Source organism: Hetaerina americana, unplaced genomic scaffold, assembly GCF_022747635.1.
Source record: "Hetaerina americana unplaced genomic scaffold, ioHetAmer1.1.p SCAF_24, whole genome shotgun sequence".
Lineage (NCBI taxonomy): Eukaryota > Metazoa > Arthropoda > Insecta > Odonata > Calopterygidae > Hetaerina > Hetaerina americana.
The window spans coordinates 221,562-242,183 of NW_027286808.1; the positions used below are offsets into that span (position 1 = coordinate 221,562).

The following is a 20,622-nucleotide window of genomic DNA, read 5'->3' on the forward strand; positions in this document are numbered from 1 at the left end:
GTCCCTTCTACGAAGAATTCCACTAATAACAATTTGAGCACTTTTGAACTTATTTTTGGCCGAGGTCGCCAAATCCCAAATAAAACCGATTAGATGGTCTTCTGACTTAGCACTTTTTACGTCATTTGTCCCTACGTGAATTATGACAACACTTTCATCACCATCACTAGCCATATTAGCTATTTTATTGTCCAATTGTTCCACTCTTATCCCCGGAAAACACTGAACGCCTCCATTGATACTATCGCCACAATCTCCAACGAAACGTATTATGGAATCACCAAATATTTTCACTTTGGGTGGCCCTGGATCACCAAGAGACCTCCCCTCCCTTGACACTATGACCTCCCTCATCGGAAGCACTTCCCTCTTCGGTCTCATGTTTATCCTATCCTTCCTTCCATCTCCTCGCTTCTTTGGCTGCTCTCTCCGTAGGATGCTTTCCCGTATTCCTCCAGCCCGATCGGCATCCGCGTCACATGAGCTTGTTCCACTTCTGGTCGGCCTTAAATCTTCCGGTTTCCTCTTATCACACCTTCGGACAAAGTGGAGATCATCTTCGATTTGCTGTTTCACCCGCCGCCTCATCTCTGTTAATGATGCTTTCAGTTCCTCATTTTCAGCGGAAAGACTGAAAATTGTCTTACGAGCGATGTTTAAATCCGCTTGCAGCTTTTCAATTACCTCCTCTTTTTCTTCTAAACCTCTTCGATTCTTCTGACTTTCACACTTACTGCACTGCCAATTATCACTCACGCAATCCTCCAGTTTACTCTTAGAGCAATTAAAGTGGTACCAAGAGCAACACCCACTACACTGGACTCCATTTCTCAATTTTCTACGGCAAATAATACACTTTACATCCACCGCCATGCCCTTTCCCATTTCGCCCAAGGGAGTGTGCCTTCTAGCGGTCACTAATCCTCTCGAGCGGTCGCTAATGCGCTGCTTGAAAACACGTCTGTCTCCCTTGAGGGTCCGTGAGTGAGTGAGTTAAGTGAGTAAGTTAAGGATTAAGGAAGGGAGAGCCTTGCAGTATACACAGTGTAACAATGAGCTGTGATTGTGTCTATATTTTGAGTACTTATAATAATAGAAATACAATTGGTCCTCTGTAAATATCCAATTTATGGATCATGAATACATACCTATTCACAATTTATTCCAGAATTTCTGTAAATAATATTCAATGATGCAACCTTTCATTCATACTTTTATTTAATGCTTAAAAAGTATGAACCAAGATGAAGTTTTAATTTTTTGATTTAACTGAAGTTATTCTGTATTTTATTAATATATACATACATTCACATTTCTAAAAACTTCTACTTCAAAATGTAATGGGAAGAATAAATGTCGAAAAACTTAGAGGAGACTATGAATTTTTCAATTAGGAAAAAAGAATACTTATACACATGTGCTTGTACAAAATCTCATCATGCTTATAGCTGATATGTATTTTCTTACTTGGACATAGCCACAGAATGGTCTGTGCCTCAAGAGGCTAAGACACATCATGATATGAGAACATATTAAATGCCACCATGTTGAGTCGGAAATATCACATGGCATGGACCAACACTAATATGCAGCTGGATTAACTTGGAAAATTGACAAAATACATCAACTAAAGTGCATTAAAGATAAAATATATTTTGCCACACTATTAAAAACAAGCTGTTTTTGATGAACTATTTTGCGTGAACAAAAAACCGGTTGGTTTATTTTGTTACCGGAGCATTTGTTGTGCTTCTTACAGGTGTCTAAAAAAATATTTTAACTACTCAATTATTTCGGTAAAAAGTATCTCATAAATGCATTACTTGGAAATTTGCAGGGAAAAATAATTACAAGTTAATCTTAATACATAATAGAACAACAATTCATATTATGGAATTTTGATAACAAATTTAAATTTCATAACTTTTATTGAATAAAACAAAAATATTGCAAATATTTGCATACACTATTAATACATACATACAAATATGTAGTTGCAGCGTCATTTAATTGACCAGAAATTGGCTTTTAATATCATCAAAGAAATCTTGAAAAATCTATTCCTAGCATTCGTCTTGAAAAGACGAAAAATATGACTTAAGTTAGATCTCTTAATAAAACCATCAAAGGGAAGACTCACAGCACCTTTTTTTAAGTATGTACCTATTTGATACTTGTATATGATTCTGTCATAGAAAACACAATGTTCACTACAGAAAACCTTAGTTAATCCAGACCTTGATAATATGGCCACAGTCCATCTGTATATAGTGGGTGGCTTTTCAAGGGATTACAAGAAACAGCACTGCAGAACTCTGCCAAAAATCTTAGCTTGCAAGTTTCTATGAATATAGTTGAAATTAATTACAATATTTCAATCTATATTCCAGCTGCACATTTTAAATTATGAAAAACTATTGAAACATGAAATATAATTCAAATATTCATCTAACGGGAGACATTATGCAGATGCAACACATTCGAAATTGATTGCTTACTCTTTCCATGCAATTTCGGGAATCTCCATTTATGAAGATAATGATTATGGGATTTTGTGGAATAAAAACTTAAGCAATATCAACAAGAGTACCCAGTAAGGATGGCAGCTACAGAAAGTGCAATTTTGAGTAATAAACAGCATGAAATTTCTTGGGAAATTGGATGTGCGCATTTCTTTGGGTAGTTTAGTGTCCCTTAACAAATTATCCGATCAAAAAAGAAGAAAACTAAGGTCCAAACCCCTGGTAATCTGGATTTCGCCTAATCAGAATGATTCATGGCCCCATATAGTTTGGATTATCAAGGATTTACTATATTTATTCACGTATTGATCCATCCAAAAATATTACTTTATATCAGTATCGGCAAATACCCATATCAAAATACATTTTAAAAAATAGTACAATCTCAGTTACACAAGGAATGTAGGTTTTTAACAGAATTATAACCCAGCAGATGTCCAGTTAATATTCCAAATAAATGCTATTGTTGATCAAAATTCCCAAATTTTTATTCAAATTTTATACCCTGAGCGAGAGGTAATTCTTTACTATGGTTTATTGTAATTGTTGCACGCCGCATGTACTGCTTCCATGAGTCAGATCCAGATTCACGACCTCCTCCAGTTGCCTTTTCACCACCAAATGCTCCACCAATTTCAGCCCCACTGGTGGGAATATTTACATTCACTATCCCACAATCAGATCCTTTAGGTCCAATCCACTGCAAAGAAAAACATAGCCAGATCAGTGAACTTGAACAGATGTTTCATGTGTCCACAGAATTTAACAATTCTAAATTAATCCTTTATAGAAAAGATGAGGCCAAGTGACTTTTATGAAATATTATAGGAGAGGTTCATATAATACAAAATAGCCTGCCAAGTTTTTCCTCCAACTACTAAGCACGCTAAAGCTCCCCAAGTCCAGAACTTAATTCTCCAGAAAAAAAATTAAAGAAGAGTCCCAGGGAAAATTAAAAATGATTACTCTAAGTCTACAATTAATTGGAGAGATTTCTGGGTGCCCCAGATGGGAGTTTTTAAAAATCATTTCACCACTGCATATTAATGAGCAAATGAAATTAAATATGCACATTGTAGCCACAATTTGTAGATTTCATCTAAAATGGCAGATACCTACATTGAACTGGTTGAGATTGATTTTCACGCTTAAACTATTATTAAAATGAACAAAAATCCATACAGAAGCAGATGCTGCCAATGGATTTACATTATATGATACTTATTTTTAGATTAAATAGCTTCCTCCTAGACCTTTCTGAAAGTAATTGGTCAAAATATCTAACAACTGACAGACACAAGATGGTATGGAGCAACTGGTATAGATTCCCAGGTACGTCAAATAATTTGTCAATTAATTATTTGCTTCTTAGCTGTCATAAGACCCTCACAGATATGAACCTTAATTTTTAAAAAAATTCTAATGTGTTTGCACTTTTGATCTCTCAAAACTCATCAACCTTCTGAAGTTTTATACTAATGAGTAAATAGCAAATTTTCCAATGGTCACAGATTCACTTCTATGAGAACTTTTTTATCTCATAAAAAACTCCTCTCCCTTCCCTAATTGGAGTATGACTTTTCTCCACTAAGTAACTGACTTAGAATGAGAGAATTCTAAATAAGAAACTCCATGTTTCGAGACTTCCTGAAGACTTCTAAGAATTAATTAAAAACTTCTTAAACCTTGTCCATTGAAAAGTAAATCAACTTGTTGCTTTGAGGAACAGGCTGCAGGATGTAACTTACATGGAAAACCTTCCCAAGGTCAGTAGTAAATATACTCGATGACAGACCTTGGTCTACTTCATTGTTCCATGAGATAGCTTCATCAACACTTTTACACTTTAGAACATATACAATTGGAGCAAAAGTCTCCCGATGAACCACACTGTCATCATGGCTTAATCCGGTGATTATTGTAGGCTCCACAAAAAATCCTTCACCACCCAGGACCTAAAAAATGAAGACATTATTAGTTGATCAAAAATGTATAGCAAATTATTTTAGCATTATTGGTAATTCGTATTATGTCAAAAAGCATACACGTATTTTATGCATCACATTTTAAACATGCATACGTAGACCATGAAATTAAGATATTAAGAGCTGAGAACCCAGGTGAGTCATTCACCATTTATTAAAAATTGGGAAATCTTGCGAATAATTACAACCAAATGTAACAGTTCAATAAAAAAATGAAGCATCATAATTTGTTTGAATAAAATATAAGGTAAATAAAATTTGGAAAATCATACATTCAAGTTATGATTGAAGAGATGAATAAAAGTTGATGAAAATTGAGGATTCCATTCAAATTCTTGGTTCACAAATATTTTCATTACGATTATGTAAACTAATGTTTCATGTGCATACATAGGATAGCAATTAATTAGCCTCAAAGGTTTGATTAAGATCCATTGGATATTCATTAGGACAAATGTATTTAAAGAGGGTAAACATATGGCTAAACTTAATGAGGATCAAATCATTGCAGTAAAACAAGCTCCCCCTCCCCTAGACCACTAATAGGTTGCTGCACCACTACTCAACTTCCCCCTCTCCCTTACTCCCCCTACCTTCCTCCCCTCTTGGACCAAGGCTATATAAGTTGGAAAATTTTTCATGCATATAACCTGATGATGATGCGCACCATCGAAACCATGGTCGTGTGAAGTAATAAATCTTTATGTGGAAGTGTAAAGTTTCTTTCTCTGCCCTCATCATGAAGGAATTCCACAAAGTTAATCCTGAAACTGTTATGTTTACATATGATTCGCAAAGGTCCCCATTTCCGAACACCCGAGTGACTGAGTAGATGAGCAAAAACGTGCGAACATCCATTTTATAATATTGTATTCATCTGTGTAATTGATAGGTCACTGGCATAGGAGGAATCTTTGTATCCTCATAACTGAGTGAGTGAGTGCCATTCACAACGGTCTAGCACCCCTGAGTGATTGAGTGGTTGCGAATGTGAACTTGGGACCTTTTCTCTTTTGATTTTTATTTCAATTTGTTTTTCATTCCGGTTTAAGTACAATGGGTCCCTGGCATAGGAAATATCCTTGCAAACCTTGAGTGTAGGTGTGAATGCGATTCATGAGAGTGACTGTTATTCCTTAACTCACTCTAGTGATCAAGTGATTGTAAGTTTGTTTCCTTATTCATTAATATTTCATTTTTTGTGAGTGATTGAGATACACATGAGCCAATGTTTCCCAAACACACCCAAGTGTGTGTGTTCCCTATCTTTCCCCTAAATTGTAACTTGGTTTTTACTTCCCCCCTTTAAACAAACCTAGTGCAAATCAAGTTTATAGAAAAAAACTTCTTGCATCAGTGAAACTTTTTTTTTCAATATTGTTTCCCTGTACACTAATGCACTTTGTTCAGCGATGTTCCAATGTCTTGATCCCATCTCGAAAATTAGATTCCTTCAGGCCTGCAAAATACCAGTCTACTTCGGCAGCTAGCTCTTTGTTTGAAGAGAATCTCCCTCCAATGGGGAAAATTTTGAGCTTGGGGAAGAGATGGAAATCTGATGGAGCCAAATCAGGCAAACAAGGTTGATGTAGCAACAATTCATATCTTAGTTCACCTATTTTTGCTATGGCAACGACACTGTGCATGGGCGTGCATTGTCTTGATGAAAGATGACTATCTTCCATGCCAAGCCTGGCCTTTTTTAAGGAATCTATTACCGTAGTTGGTCCAGGAGGTTACCGCAGTATTTTCCAGTAATTGTTTGACCAGTGGGAAGATAATCTATCATCAGAATCCCTTTCAATCTCAAAAAAACTCAAGTCATCACCTTTCTGTCCAACTGTATTGCCTTTCTTTTCTTTCGTGGTGGTGAACCAACATGTTCCCACTGCTTTGACCACTGTTTAGTCTCTGGGGTATATTAGGAGACCCAAGTTTCATAAGTGGTGACAAATCGGCATAGAAAATCTTATTGGTTGCTCTTATCATGCGTCAAACGTCCGTAAATTTCCATTCTGATGCGTTTGTGATCCTTCATCAAGAGCTGCAGCACCCATCACGTAGATAATTTTCTCATATCCAATTTGACGGTTAAAATTTGATATACCTATTCAGATGAAATCCCTACAGCTTCAGCGACTTATCACAATCTCAGTCGGCAATCCTCCATCACCATTTTATGCACTTTCGCAATAATTACTGGGGTGGTGGCACATTTTGGCCAACCACTATGCGGATCATCTTAGCAGTCCCAACTAAACTTAAAACTTGTTTGTCCACTCGGAAATAGTTGAATATGAAAGAACAGATTGCCTCAGAGTGCTCTGAAAGCCTGCATGAATTTCCTTTGCTTCCATACTTTTGTTTACAAAGTATTTAATCACTGCTTGAATCTCAATTTTTTTCCATCTTTACAAATAACTAGACAGGAAAACAACAGAGATGCATCCACACCACAGATCTCTTCCCAGAGCACTGATGCATTAGGTGTTTACTCATAAAGGATTACCTCTTGGGGATCGAGATGGTGCGGTGGCTAACGTACTGGCTTCCCACTTAGGAGGGCCCGGGTTCAAATCCCAGAGGCAGCAGATATTTTTAAGGGATACCCCGATCCCTGCTTGAGGTGCTTTGTGGAGGGCACTTAAGTGAGTTAACCATCCATTGGATGGGACGTTAAACTGCGGACCACTTGGTGCCTTTGTTAAGAGCAGGCTAATGCCAACGCCAGGTTTCTCTTAAACCTACCTCCTTTCCTATCCATCCCTAATGGCCTAAATGGCCTCGGTGGTCGCCTCCCCTAAATCTACTACTAAGATTACCTGTTACTATACGGGAAACTCATTGCACTAGCAATTGACATCTGGTGGTGATTCAGAGAACCTTGCCAACTACCATTGCATTTAAAATATACATACATTAATTACCTCACCATGAAAATTGTTAGATTATAGTAGTTTTTAACACAGGTAAAAAAATAGTAAAATTTCACTCACTTTTCCTCCATATTCTATCTTCCCACCCAACTCCACTGCTTCTTTAATAGTTTGCTGATACTTCTTCAAACTAACTTCACTGTGAAGTGGCCCATAGAGTGTACCTTCTTCAAGGGGATCTCCAATTCGTTTCATTACCTGGCCATAAGCCTGCTTCAGGCGTGTCAGTACTTCATCATAAACCTGCAAATATGAGAAAGAAATACTATTTGAAATATTATAAATGCTTTTGAAAGGTTCTTCTTTTATATGAATAATCCAGCACAAGGTCACATGTTTTCAGCCCACACCAAAAAAACAAGTAAATTTTATGAGAATTCGGAATTTTTATTTTATTTGAAAGTAACAAATGGTGTACTTATAATTTAACATTTAAAATTAATGAACAGAGCACACTACTTTGGTTATATTATGCTGTTATACTTACAGATTAGACTAAAGGCCAAAGGATTGACACTTGGACAGTTAACATGAATCTGGCCTAAATGCTAATGGCTAACATAAAGGCAATTTTGAAAAATAGTCATTATGGGTTCAGGCTAACCCACAAGTCTAGAATGATATGAATTTACTGATAAATAAAATCATCCATAAACCAAATATTTAATGACAATGAACCTTTTCATGAAGGATTAATCTTCTCGTAGTGGTACAGCGTTGTCCAGCAGTTCCAACACAAGCAAAAACAGCAGACCTAACCACCATATTTAAATCTGCATCTTCTGAAACAATTATGGCATTATTACCACCCAACTCCAGGAGGTGCTTGCCAAACCTCTCTTGGACAGTCATTGCCACCTAAAAAAACAGTTACATCCCAATTAAATATAGCAGTAGAAAACACTTATGGTATCACTGTAACTGTTAACATATAATATGGTACGATTACATGGTTTCACCCACCTTCTTCCCAACCTCAGTACTTCCAGTAAATGAGACTAGTTTTACATGATCATCCTTAGCCATTGCTTCACCCACATCAGCTCCTCCAGAGCAGAGTGAACAGATTGCTCCTGGTAAGCCATTATCTTCAAGCACCTTGGAAACTACACGGATTGTTGCAACAGATGTAAGAGGTGTACTGGGAGCACCTTTCCAAAGCACAGTATCACCACAAACCTATGAAGAATTAAGGTTATTTTTAACTACCTAGGTTCAAAAAAAAAAAAAACATTCAGTATGACCTAAACCAAAACCTTTAATGATGAATATGGTGATTCTTGAATGAAATTAGAAACCATAATCAAAGCCTAACGTGGTATTTACCTTCTTTATAAATTTATAAAAGGCACGCTGGAATCCAAGAATATGGATGGTTGGCAATTAGGCTATAGCTTAGAAGAAACGCATAGATTACAATAACCTTGGAAATGACTGTCGCTGATCATTCTTGCATACATGAGGTAGTATGATCAGAGGGGAACTTAAATTTCATTCTCACCATCTCCATTACCTAATAACTTGAACTTGAGAAGACCAACCAATTCAAGATCAATGAGAGGAAAAGAAAATGTCTTCAGCATAATAAACTTGCATGGCAATTGAAATTGCCAAAGGTTATACAAATTATGCAGGTAATTTGAAAATAGATTCACTTATTTATCAGGCTTATTTTATTTATCAATTTTATATTTCAGACAGCAGTCATACCAAACAATATTTTCCCATCTGAATGAACATAGTCATTAACTAAATGAATGGGATGGCATTATATTATGAGATGATTCTTAAAGCAATATGTAGAGATGATTTCCTATACCTAACAGACATGTGCATACACTAAATCAAAATCCATAAAAGGGCTTGGCTGCAATTAAAGACTTCATTTTACTGAGTCAAATTGAATTCAGTTAGTTGTTTTAAGAATTTTCAGAATGTTGCTTTAAGATTGAATTCCTGCTACCTGCAACGTTGGGTCGCATTCCCTGCCTTTTACAGACTCTTTGGGGGGTAGAGTGTTTTGTGGTGCATTTTCATGTGGTAGTGATGTTTCACATTCTTGCTTGCTGTGTCCTGGCTTGCGTGTTGTAGGATGGCTTTCGTGCTGCATCCTGGGGTGCAGTTTTTAGTTGTTTTGCGGTATGTGTGTGTGCACTGCTGTAGGTGTAATTTTCCGTGATGTTCTTTTGCATGTGGCATTTTTCCTTTTTACGGTTGGTGACCTAACACCCCCCGCCACACGCCCTTGCGGCGGCTTGCGGGGTATTATGTAGATGTTGATGTAGTTCCAGAATTCTCTACAACACACATATTTGAATAAATAAAGCACTAAATATCACACAGACCATTAGGATTGTGGATATAATAGCCAGCTTTTATCAAACAAAATAAATTCAATCACTGTAAAACTATTCAATACCTACCATAGCTATTGCACTGTTCCATCCATATACAGCAATGGGGAAATTGAATGCAGATATAACACCAATTACTCCTAGTGGATTCCAGTGCTCCAATAAAACGTGCCCAGGACGCTCTGAAGGTAGAATCTTTCCACTGAGCATCCTAGACAGTCCAACAGCATAGTCACATATATCCACATATTCTTGTACCTCTCCAATGCCTTCAGGCAAAATTTTGCCTGTATTAAAAAAGAAATTCATTTATCACTCTAAAATCCTATGGAATCAACAACTTTTTATTTTTAAAATTTTATTTTTATTCGTGCAAACAGAACTGCTTTATTATCATTATTAGTTTTCCTAATTGAGTAACCAGCTATTCTGTAAGAATAGGTTGTCATTTGAACACCCCCTCCCATTCTTTGACCATTTCACCATCACACCATCCATGGTGTCAATAATGGGGAATACACATTGCTAGCATTCATTTATTTCCTTACCCAAATATGTAATGCATGTAACGATACAGTAATGTTGAAAATTACAACAGTGAGTGCTGTTAGACTAGATAAAGAAGAGTGATTGATTCACTATGACAGTGAACCTTAAGTAAATTGGGCCTGAGGCAATGTTAAACAGCTTATCTAGGAAAGCAGGCATTCTATAGGACTTTCATGAAGCCAGAAATAATTAAGGCACTGTATCTTGACATAACATACAATGGCTAATTTGCAATTCACAACGATTCACGGAAATCTTACATAAAAAATTTGACTGCAATTTTAGTTAACTTAGTTAAGAAATTATGATTAAATTTGTCAAATAAAAAGACAAAGTTACAAGTAGGAATGCATAAAGAGAGGGAATATATAGATCCAGTCAGAGTATTAGCATTTTCAATTTTTCTGAGTGGCACTGACTCTTGGGCTTGCAAATTGCATATCTGAAATATGCCCATTACGGCTGTTTAGTATTGATGTCAAGAGATCAATCCTCTGGATTCCTTTGACAGTTACATACATACCTACTTTTCAGACAGTTCACATAGCTACTTTAAAGATAAACTATGATTCCTCAGCTAAGTTCGAGCAACAGGGGTAAGAACAAAATGTGAAAGTAAAAATTCCAGAGCCAGTTGGAATGGTTTGAGTGGTGCTTGGCATGACACATGGGATTTAATCAATAGTTTGTGGTGTGAGCTCTAGGTACAAAAGCTCTATATCATCAGTATGAATTCTATATCACAAGATAAAGAGCTGTGCATCGTTGGTGTGAGGTATGTTTCTTGTGTAACAAACATGTGGATCTTTGCTTCAAGATGTGCATCTCATTAAACCACTGGTACAAAGAGGCACTCTTGCAGTCCCATATTATACCAAGGGTCAGAATTGGATACAGGGATTCATGGCCAAATTAAAATAAACATTAATTACAGCGAAAAAATGGCCTGGCTGTCCAAATAAACAGCCTAGCTGCTGAATCATTGTCTTTATGTTCTACAAAACAACATCAATTGTGACCAAGAAAAAGGCTGGCTCAAAAAATTAGGGCCATCTACCAAAGAACAGGGTAGGGATAGTTAACAAGAACTAACTACAAGATACACTGGCCATTTATATAAACATGAAAAACAGCCATGAAAGGGTTAACTATTTAAAAAAAAGTACAGGCACAAAAAACTGAAGTTGACTACCAACATAGTCACTTTAACATGATCAGCAAATCCCAAAGGGAACACCACCATGCTCCAATGCATCATAAAAGACACACAATCATGGTCCATAAAAAACCTCTTTCACAATCTATGAGCATTCTTAAAATAAAAAAATGTTCGTGCTGTTTGTCTGCCAAGTTACACCAACACCTTTCCATTACAAATCACACAATCCTGTTTCACAATAGACAATCCTATGCAAACAGTAGATGTAGCTACACAAATGCATTCATCATATGACACAATATGTATCATATGATATGGAAATACATATATGACAGAAAACATTCTGCCTTTATTGCCAAAATCTAGCAGGATTTTCTGATAAACACAGCCCTCTATTATGATAGAGAAATCTCTGCACCATTAATGCCAAAAACAACCACCATTATCTGTACCATTTAAAAAAATTTTTTCTGCATCACTTTCCCTCTTGACTCCTCATTCCTTTCACTATTTTGTAAACCAGCCGACAAATAAACGGAGAAACAAACATATAAAATGATTCAAAGCATATTAAAATTTTTTTGCCAATTTAGAAATATACAGAGAATGATGTAGACTAGGATAGTCTAGGTCGCAGAATACTAGATGGTAAGATAGAAAAAATTCTAAGGAGGTTAAGTCGAACAAGGTAGTAGGAATCGATAATATCCCAGTGGAATTACTAAAGGATTTAGAAAAAATTGATGAAGGGGAATCTCTAAACTCAAATGTAATATTTATGAGGAAGATATTTAGCCAAAAGATTTCCTTGGGTAAATTCTGATTTCCATTTTATATTTCTATAAACTAGCTGTATGTGACATGATACTAAGTTTTTATTTCCTATGCAGTAGTTCCGTAAATTATCAATTATCAATAAAGGTTCAAAAATATTGAAACAACTACTAGGTGAAGATCAGTGAGGGCTTTTAGAAAACCCATTGTTTTGATGAAAACATGAGTAGATAGAAGATTGGATATGAGGAGTTGTGAGCTTCAGGGATCCGTGGTGTTCAAACACTTAGAGTGGCAAAGTTAAAGGGGATATAGCAGGAAATGGGAATAGAATGGCAGGATGGGAAACCTATTTGAAATGTGAAAATGAATCAAATGGCACAGGTAAGGGAGAGAGGCAGAGATTGCCCATTATCATATATCTTTGTAGCATAAAGCTGAGGTAATGTTAAGGGAATCAAGGGAAGAGAATAAAAGTGGGTGGTGAAATGATTAAGTCAGTAGGTTTGTAAATACACAAGTAATAGTGAGTAAAACAGTCAAAAGATTTCAGCTTTCATAGAATATAGGAAAAATTCAAGAGGTATTATCATTTTTTAAAAGTCAATCATTTAAGTTCGTTTTAGATGGACAAAGAATAAACACACAGTTCTTATGCTTGCCTAACAGACAACCTGACAATTCAAACTACAATTAATTTTGCAAGCATCCAACCTCCCTGCATTCCATACATGTTTAACCTATTCCTATTCCTTCCTCAATTACATAACATCCTTCCCTCTATCACAGTCTTCAGCAATCCATTACGAATCAAAATGCTCCACATCCATCTTTCCTACCTCCTTTGGATTTCTACCAACAATACCCTTTCACCCCCACCATGTCTGAAACTTCCTCACATGTTCCCCTTTTTGTTCACTTCACTTTTTCTATCCTTATCCATGCCCACACTTCAAAAGATTCTAACCTGCACCTATCATCTTGCTTCAACAACCAATTTTCCACACCATATGAAACTATCTATGAGTATTTTCTTTACACCCTTAATGTGCCTTTCATCTATTTCCTCCTCCTGGTAAAAGCTTCTTTGTCTGGTTTAATTCTTATTTCCCTACCACATTCTCAATCCCATTTTGGAAGTGTTCTGGACCAAACCCATTTTGGTCCAAAACACTTCCAAGATCAAAAAACTGTTCCACCTGTTCTAGTTTATCAACTCCTACTTCAATGATTACATTAAGTCCTTAGCTGATGACAAACTAAAGCTTGATCATATGCAAACCTGATTTTATGAATCTCTACCATCATTCATTCCCATCTCCAGCTTTTCCTATGTCTCTTTTACCATTTCCTATACATATACTTTGAAAAGCACAGGTGATAATGGACACTCCTGTCCTAAACCTCTCCCTAACACTGTCTATCCTGACCCCATCTACCTCAAGCATCCGATGGGTCTGACACATGTACAGGTAGTGGATACGTCATCCATCCCTCCTCTTCTCCTCTACTTTGTAATACAGTCATTAATTCTACACAATTTCTTTTATTAAATACTTTCTTGAAATCTACAAAACACGCAAATATATCCTGATTATACTTTAAGCACCTCTCTATTATTGACATTACTTCTGTGGCACTACATGTACCGCCCCCCTTCCTAAACCCAAACTTAACATTCCCTAAGTAATCATTTGCCCTCCTCTCCAACCATTAATTGATAATCTTTTTTACCACTTTTGTTGCATGTGAAATCAGACATTGTTCTGAAGTCCTCACATATTGCTGCCTTTCCCTTTTTCTAGGATGGCACTAAAAACATAAATCTGGCATAATCTTCTTGCCAAATTCCTTCCTCATAAATGCTACAAAACTCTTCCTACCATATATTCTTGTAACCTTAAATAGTTCCATGGAAATGCTATCTACTCCCACAGCCTTCATCATTGGTTGTTCAATGCTAAGATCGGTGGACTGCAGCCCTCTATCCTATCTGATGCTAATTGGCTTACTTCCTGGTATTTTTTGCAATGTACTTTCTTCTTCATTTGTCCCATATATTCACCTTCCTCTTGGGACTTTTCCCTCTATTTTTCCTTCTATTATATTCTTCACATATCCATTGTGCTTCAGGGTGTGGAAGCATCCTCCTCCAGCACCAAGTTTTGAAGGCTTCTAGTCTTTTCTGGTTTATTTTTCCGATGGTCCATGCTTTGATCCATAGATTGACACGCTCCATACAAATTTTTTCACATATTGTTTCCTTGTCTGTAGTTCTATCTTCTTTGAACATATCAGTTGCCTTTTCAATGCAAATGTTCTCTTAGCTTGAGCTTATCTTTGCTTGATGTCTGTAGTACTTCTACCATCCCATGTGATGGTACTTCCAAGATACGTGAAGGAATCCACTTGCTCTAATTTATGTCCTTTCCGTGTGACTACTGTATTCCACTTCTCTCTTCCACATAATAGGATTCTAGTCTTAGTCTTGTTTATGTTCATGTTGTATCTTTGCAGAACTTGATCAAATACATTTAGTGACCTTTGAAGATCCTCCTGGTTTTCTGCTATCATTGCAATATCGTTGGCAAAGCATAGCACGTTTATCACTTTTCCATTGGTCCTAATTACATTAAATCCAATACCTTACGCTTCTCTTATTGCCTCCTCCAGGTGCATGTTGAACAATGCAGATGAGAGGTTGCATCCTTGTCTAACTCTTTTGTTAACTTTAGCCTCTATATGGCTTCCATCTCTCATTCTCATTGTGACTACTTGCTTCTTGTATACTCGTAGCTGATAAGATTACTCTTCTGTCATTGTAATCTATTCTGAGTTTTTCCAACAGTCCAAACATCTTGTTTCATACAACATTGTCGAAGGCTTTCTCTAAGTCCACAAATTCCAAATACAGTTGCTTGTTCACATGTATTGTTTTCTCTATCGTGATTCTCAGACAGAGCATGGCTTCCCTGGTTCCTCTGTTCTTCCTAAAGCCATATTGGTTTTTTGATACGTTATCTTCAACTCTCCTTTCCATCCTTCGACTTATTACTCGTAAACGTATTTTTGATACATGTGACACAAGACAAGGTTCGGTGTTCCTCACATTTCTCTGTCCTCGTCTACTCTGGTATCACGATCATCAAACTCATGTAAAAGTCTTCAGGAAGCCTTCTGTCTTTGTAGCTATCTTTGATTATTCCATACAGATTGTCCTTGGCTTTGTTTCCGAGTGCCTTGATGATGTCTCTGTCGATTTTGCTTCCTCTAGGAGCTTTGTCTTTTTTAAGGTCTTTTACTGCTCTATCAAATTTGCTCCTCAGTATGTATGGGCCGTGGTTTTCGTCATCCGTTTCACTCTCATCTTTCATCAGGTTTTCTTCCAAAAGCCTTGGCCCTTGGTAGAGTTCTTCAATGTATTGCGTCCATCTATTGTCAATATCTTCACCTTCCAACAGTATATCCCCATTTACATCCCTGATGATGTTGCTTTTCATTACCTTTCTCCGAAATGTTTCTTCACCAGTTTGTATGCTGTGTCGGTACTCCACATCTTCAAATTTTTGTTGATTTCCTCGCAGCAGCCTTTATCCAATTCTCCCTAGCCTTTTTGCATTCTCGGTTGACTTGGTTCTTCAGCTTCTGGTAGAGCCTTTCCTCATCATCATTCCTGGCATTCTTGTATTTTCTTCTTTCTTCTATTAGTTCCCTTATCTCCGCCGTGATCCACAGTTTCTTCACGTCAGCTCTCTTTCTCACCAGTTGCTCCTCTGCAACTTCTGCAAATGCCCTCTTTAGTTCATCCCATCTCTCTTTGGTGCTCTTTTCTCCTTCATCACCTGGTTTACTGTCAATGGCCGTGGTGAATCTTTCTCTGTAGTCCTTTTCTGCCAGCAACTTTGAGTCCCACCTTAGCTCTTATTTGGTCTTCTTAATTTTCTTGTAGCAAAGTTGGATATCCATTATTACTAGGCCGTGATTGCTATTATGTCTGCACCGGGGTGGCTCTTGCACTGCTTCACCTGGTTCTTATATCTCCTCACTAGTATGTAGTCTATTTGGTGTCTTGCGATATCCCCTGGCATCTTCCATGTGTACCTCCTTCGTCGATATTTCTTGAAGAGGGTGCTACTTAATACCATATTCTTCTCACTGCAGAACTAGACTAGTCTTTCTCCTTTGGCGTTCCAATTTCCAAGCCCAAAATTTCTGACGCTTTGCCCTTTTCTTTCTCCTACGACTGCTTTCCAGTTTCCCATTATGATGAGATTTTCTGTCCCCTTCACCTGTCTGAGGACTTCTACCATTTGTTCGTACACTTCTTCTATTTTTTCTTCTGAATAGCTAGACGTTGGCAAGTATACTTACACGATCGTGGTGTCCGTGGGCTCTCCTTCCAGCTTCACCACCAGAATTCTGTCATTGTATGGCAATATTGCCTTTACTCTTCTGCCACATTCTTTCTTCAGTATGATGCCAATGCCTATGATCCTCTGGTCTTCTCCCAAGTATATAACTCTATATTCGTCGCTCCAGTAGTCGTCTGCTCCCATCCACTTAATCTTGCTAACTACCAGGATGTCTAAACCCAGCCTCTCTATTTCTATTATGGAGTTCTCCAGCTTTCCACTCACCCCTTAGGATAGTACATTACATGTCCCTATTCTACGTCTTTCCTGATCGATGTACCCTTCCCAGTAGTCCCCACCCGGAGATCCAATTTGGGGACTATTTTACCAGGAAGGATGTCATCATGTCATAAATAGGTGAAGTGCAGGGCTGCATCTCCTTGGGAGACTAATACAGTGATTTCCAGTTACCTTCCGCATCGCAATACTTTGGCCGATTACATGAACTTCACTCTTGCCTGAAGCTGTTACTGTTGATGCTGGACCAATCTCCTTGACCTGTGCCATCAATGCCTTCTACAGAGGGCTGCTTCCTCTCAGTAGTTGGGTCATTTTTTTGTGTTGCATGTAAATATTTTCCAACAAAATAGCCAGACAAATATTCTCTGTGCTATGGTCTCGAACCTGCAACCCACGGAATGAGAGTCGAACACACTACCACTGGGTCACCCCAGTCCCTTCCCACAGCCTTATTTTGATTTCAATTCCCTTAATGCCCTTCCCACCTCACAAACAAGTGTGCCTAGCCCTTATTTATTCCCATATTTGTCAGACACCACATCTAAACTTACTAGAGTAATCTCTTCTCCATATATGCCGTCTACGAATTCTTTTCTTCCCTCTTAAATCATTCTTGATTCAATTGATAATTTTCTTTTCATAAGTTTAACCATGCGTATGTATTGTCCCTAATTACTTCCAGATAGTATTTTCACCTATCTGTACAGCAGACCCATTCCCCCCCCTAGAAATAGAATATGACGTAGATGAAGCTAACTCAGGTCAAGGCATACTCAACAATGAGACAGAAAGGGCATTAAGGGAGATTAAGTCAAAAAAGGCCATGGGGGTTTACAATATTCCTGCAAAACTACTTTAAGGTTTAGGAAAATGTGGTAGGAAGACACTATATGGACTGATTCATAGTATCTAAGAGGAAGGAATTTGGCCAGAAGACTTTGTGAGATCAGAGCTAGTTCTTATTCCCAAAAAGGTAAAGGCTAAATCATGTCAATCAAGAAAATATCAGTAAAGACTAAAATGGAATATCGTGCTATACGGATGTGAGTGTAGCGGAGAATATAGAAAATGGGTTGAGCAGAGAAGAGGATAAACAGAGGTGAGGAAATTGGATGACTGAAGAAAGTAAGTTACAAGTGGATGGAAAAAATATTGAAAGGTAGTGAAATGTTTAAGTCTGTGAAAGAAGAGAGAATTTTGGGTAAGCAGGATTTTGAAGGAGGAGATTTGACTTTTTAGACAGCATGAAGGCAAGCATTAGTAACGAATAAACTGCGATTGAAAAAAGTAGGGCAGAAAGAAGAAGTTCTTGTGATACATAGGAGTAAATAATCGTCACGGACCTGCCAAAACCCACATTAAAATAGGTAGAGTACCTTGAATTAACTCAATTTTACAATGATCCCATTATGTGAGACCACTTTTTCCAGAATTTCATGAGCAAACTACTTACCCATTTCAAGGGATACCAACTTTCCCAGAGGCACCAGTTTGGCTCTAAGAGCATCCCCTATCTGTCGGACAATTTCTCCTCTCTTGGGTGCAGGGAGCTCAACCCATTGATCCCATGCCTTTCGGCATTCCTCAACACATTCCTTATAGTCTTTAACACTTCCAACTTGTACATTAGCGATAGCTTTCCCATTCGCTGGACACACTGATGTAACAAGCTAGAGAGGAGTAAATCAATTATTACTCATCATGGTTGAGAATTTGACAATGAAATAATGCACAATTGCGTAAAAATTAAAGAGAGGAATCATTACCGTGACTGTCAATAAAAACGATTAGGTAATTGATGCTATTATTCCGAATTTCCTGCTCTCCCTTCATTTCTTCGACCACAATTTTTAAAACAAACAAATGACCACTTGACGAAAAATGATTTTCGTGCACTAGCATTTAATTAATTTTATACTTCTCCATGAAGCATAAGCTTGTTCAAATGACTAAGATTTACACGTCATGTTCACCAATTTCCATTGATTGCAAAACTCGACTTCAATTTTACGTCGAGAGTCACGTTCAAGTGCATAGGTCGTGACATGTGAAAATCACCTCGCAGAAACTGAGGTTAGAACGTCATAATATAATGAAAAGGAAAATCCTTACCCCGCCAGAAGCTTTCCATTTTCCATTGTAGACCCCACAGTTGACTTCTCCTATTCCAAGCTCCTTCAAAAAAGAATACTTGGGATCGTTGACTAAGAAACCGGTTGACGCCATTCTGTACAAATGAATTTGATTGATATGTCGGAAAAGATAGCCAGTCCTCAACATAACAGCCATTAGCAGACGAAATAATGTTTTACACCCTTAAGGTACCACCACTAGTCAACACAACAGAAAGAGTGAACGAATGCATCAAGACTAACGATGAATTCTTAGAACACTGTTGCCGCCTCAAGATTTACTAAAAAAATTAGTGCATTACCAAGTGACTATTCTATGCAATTTTGAAAAAGTAAAACAAAATTTGCGGAATCAAATTATCTAATTTTGATGAATACAACACGTTGCATAGGATTAAAGTTCAGTTTGGATACATAACCGCACATAATTTTGACGACATCTTTCAACATCGCCAGTGGTTTAATTGACCTTGAACAGTAAACCGGTGATAAATAACGAATGCCTAGCCGGAGCAGGACCTACGACAGTCGACCTTGGAGGGATGTTTAAATTATGGATTGCCAAGTTTCTTAGCATATGTCTCAATCTGAGGAAGCATTTTGACGTTTCTTTTGGCATTTAGTTGGTACACAAATTGTATATTTATGCTAGGATTTCGCTTCGACATTCTTTCTTCACTTACACCCAAGAAAAAGGGATAAATTAATGATATGCTGATTTGGATACAGTACTTCTGTATCACCTTAGACTGCAAGAGTGACTCTTTGCATCCATGGCTTCACCAGTTACACCGCACAGTCATAATACATAGGTTTTGTATTATAGGATACTTTCAGATCACAATTATACACAGCTGATACAAGTGATGCACAGTTCTGTACCAAGCGTGTGATCCGGTGATTCCCACAAAGGGTACTCTGTCCATTCATTCCTACAGCTAAGATCATTTTGCACATCACCACAGACATAACTCTCTCGCCAGGACATATTTCAGATAGTCACTAAGGGTAAATATAACCAGGGCAGTTACGACTTTTGATATTTTAAATAAAATAGCATGGAAACCCAACCTATTTGGTATACATTTCAACGATAAACATTCAAACTCAACCCTAACAAAGAAAAATTATAGCCTCCCCTCTTTTGAAGATAAATTGATCCCCTCTATGAGTGTTATAATGTGACTAAATTTTTAGGGATTCATATTCATGAGACTATCCATGGAAACTCATGTTAATACAATAACCACTAAAGTTGCCATAGGATGTTACCTCTGAAGGAAATGGTGATCGAGGCTGACAATTGCATGGCTCTGTTTATTATACATTTAGTCATTGTCTACTGAACTGGTGTGTGGGGCCATTCATATGATGAACCTCTTCTGTTAGCTAAAATAACCAGTAAGAATCCTAGGTTAAGTTCCTAGGGCAAGCAGTGTTAAGCCTTACTTTAAAAAATTCAAAATTTTTACTCTCATGTGTATGTAATTACTCCATGCTATTATCCCTGTGCAGCAAAACAAAGCCATTCTCATTTTGTAAATCAATTTAGATACACT

At 37.3% G+C, this 20,622-nt stretch overlaps 1 protein-coding gene across 1 annotated transcript; it reads right to left on the minus strand.

The window, feature by feature from the left end:
* Nucleotides 1-1,882: 1,882 nt before the first annotated feature.
* Aldh7A1 (aldehyde dehydrogenase 7 family member A1) lies at nt 1,883-19,449 on the minus strand. Its single transcript, XM_071586709.1, has 8 exons — nt 19,044-19,449; nt 18,385-18,601; nt 9,867-10,084; nt 8,407-8,622; nt 8,122-8,301; nt 7,504-7,686; nt 4,271-4,477; nt 1,883-3,222 (listed from the first exon to the last, which is right to left on the minus strand). The coding sequence occupies exons 1-8, from the start codon at nt 19,218-19,220 to the stop codon at nt 3,010-3,012; spliced, it is 1,611 nt and encodes a 536-aa protein (XP_071442810.1). The 5' UTR covers nt 19,221-19,449; the 3' UTR covers nt 1,883-3,009.
* Between the last annotated feature and the right edge of the window lie 1,173 nt (nt 19,450-20,622).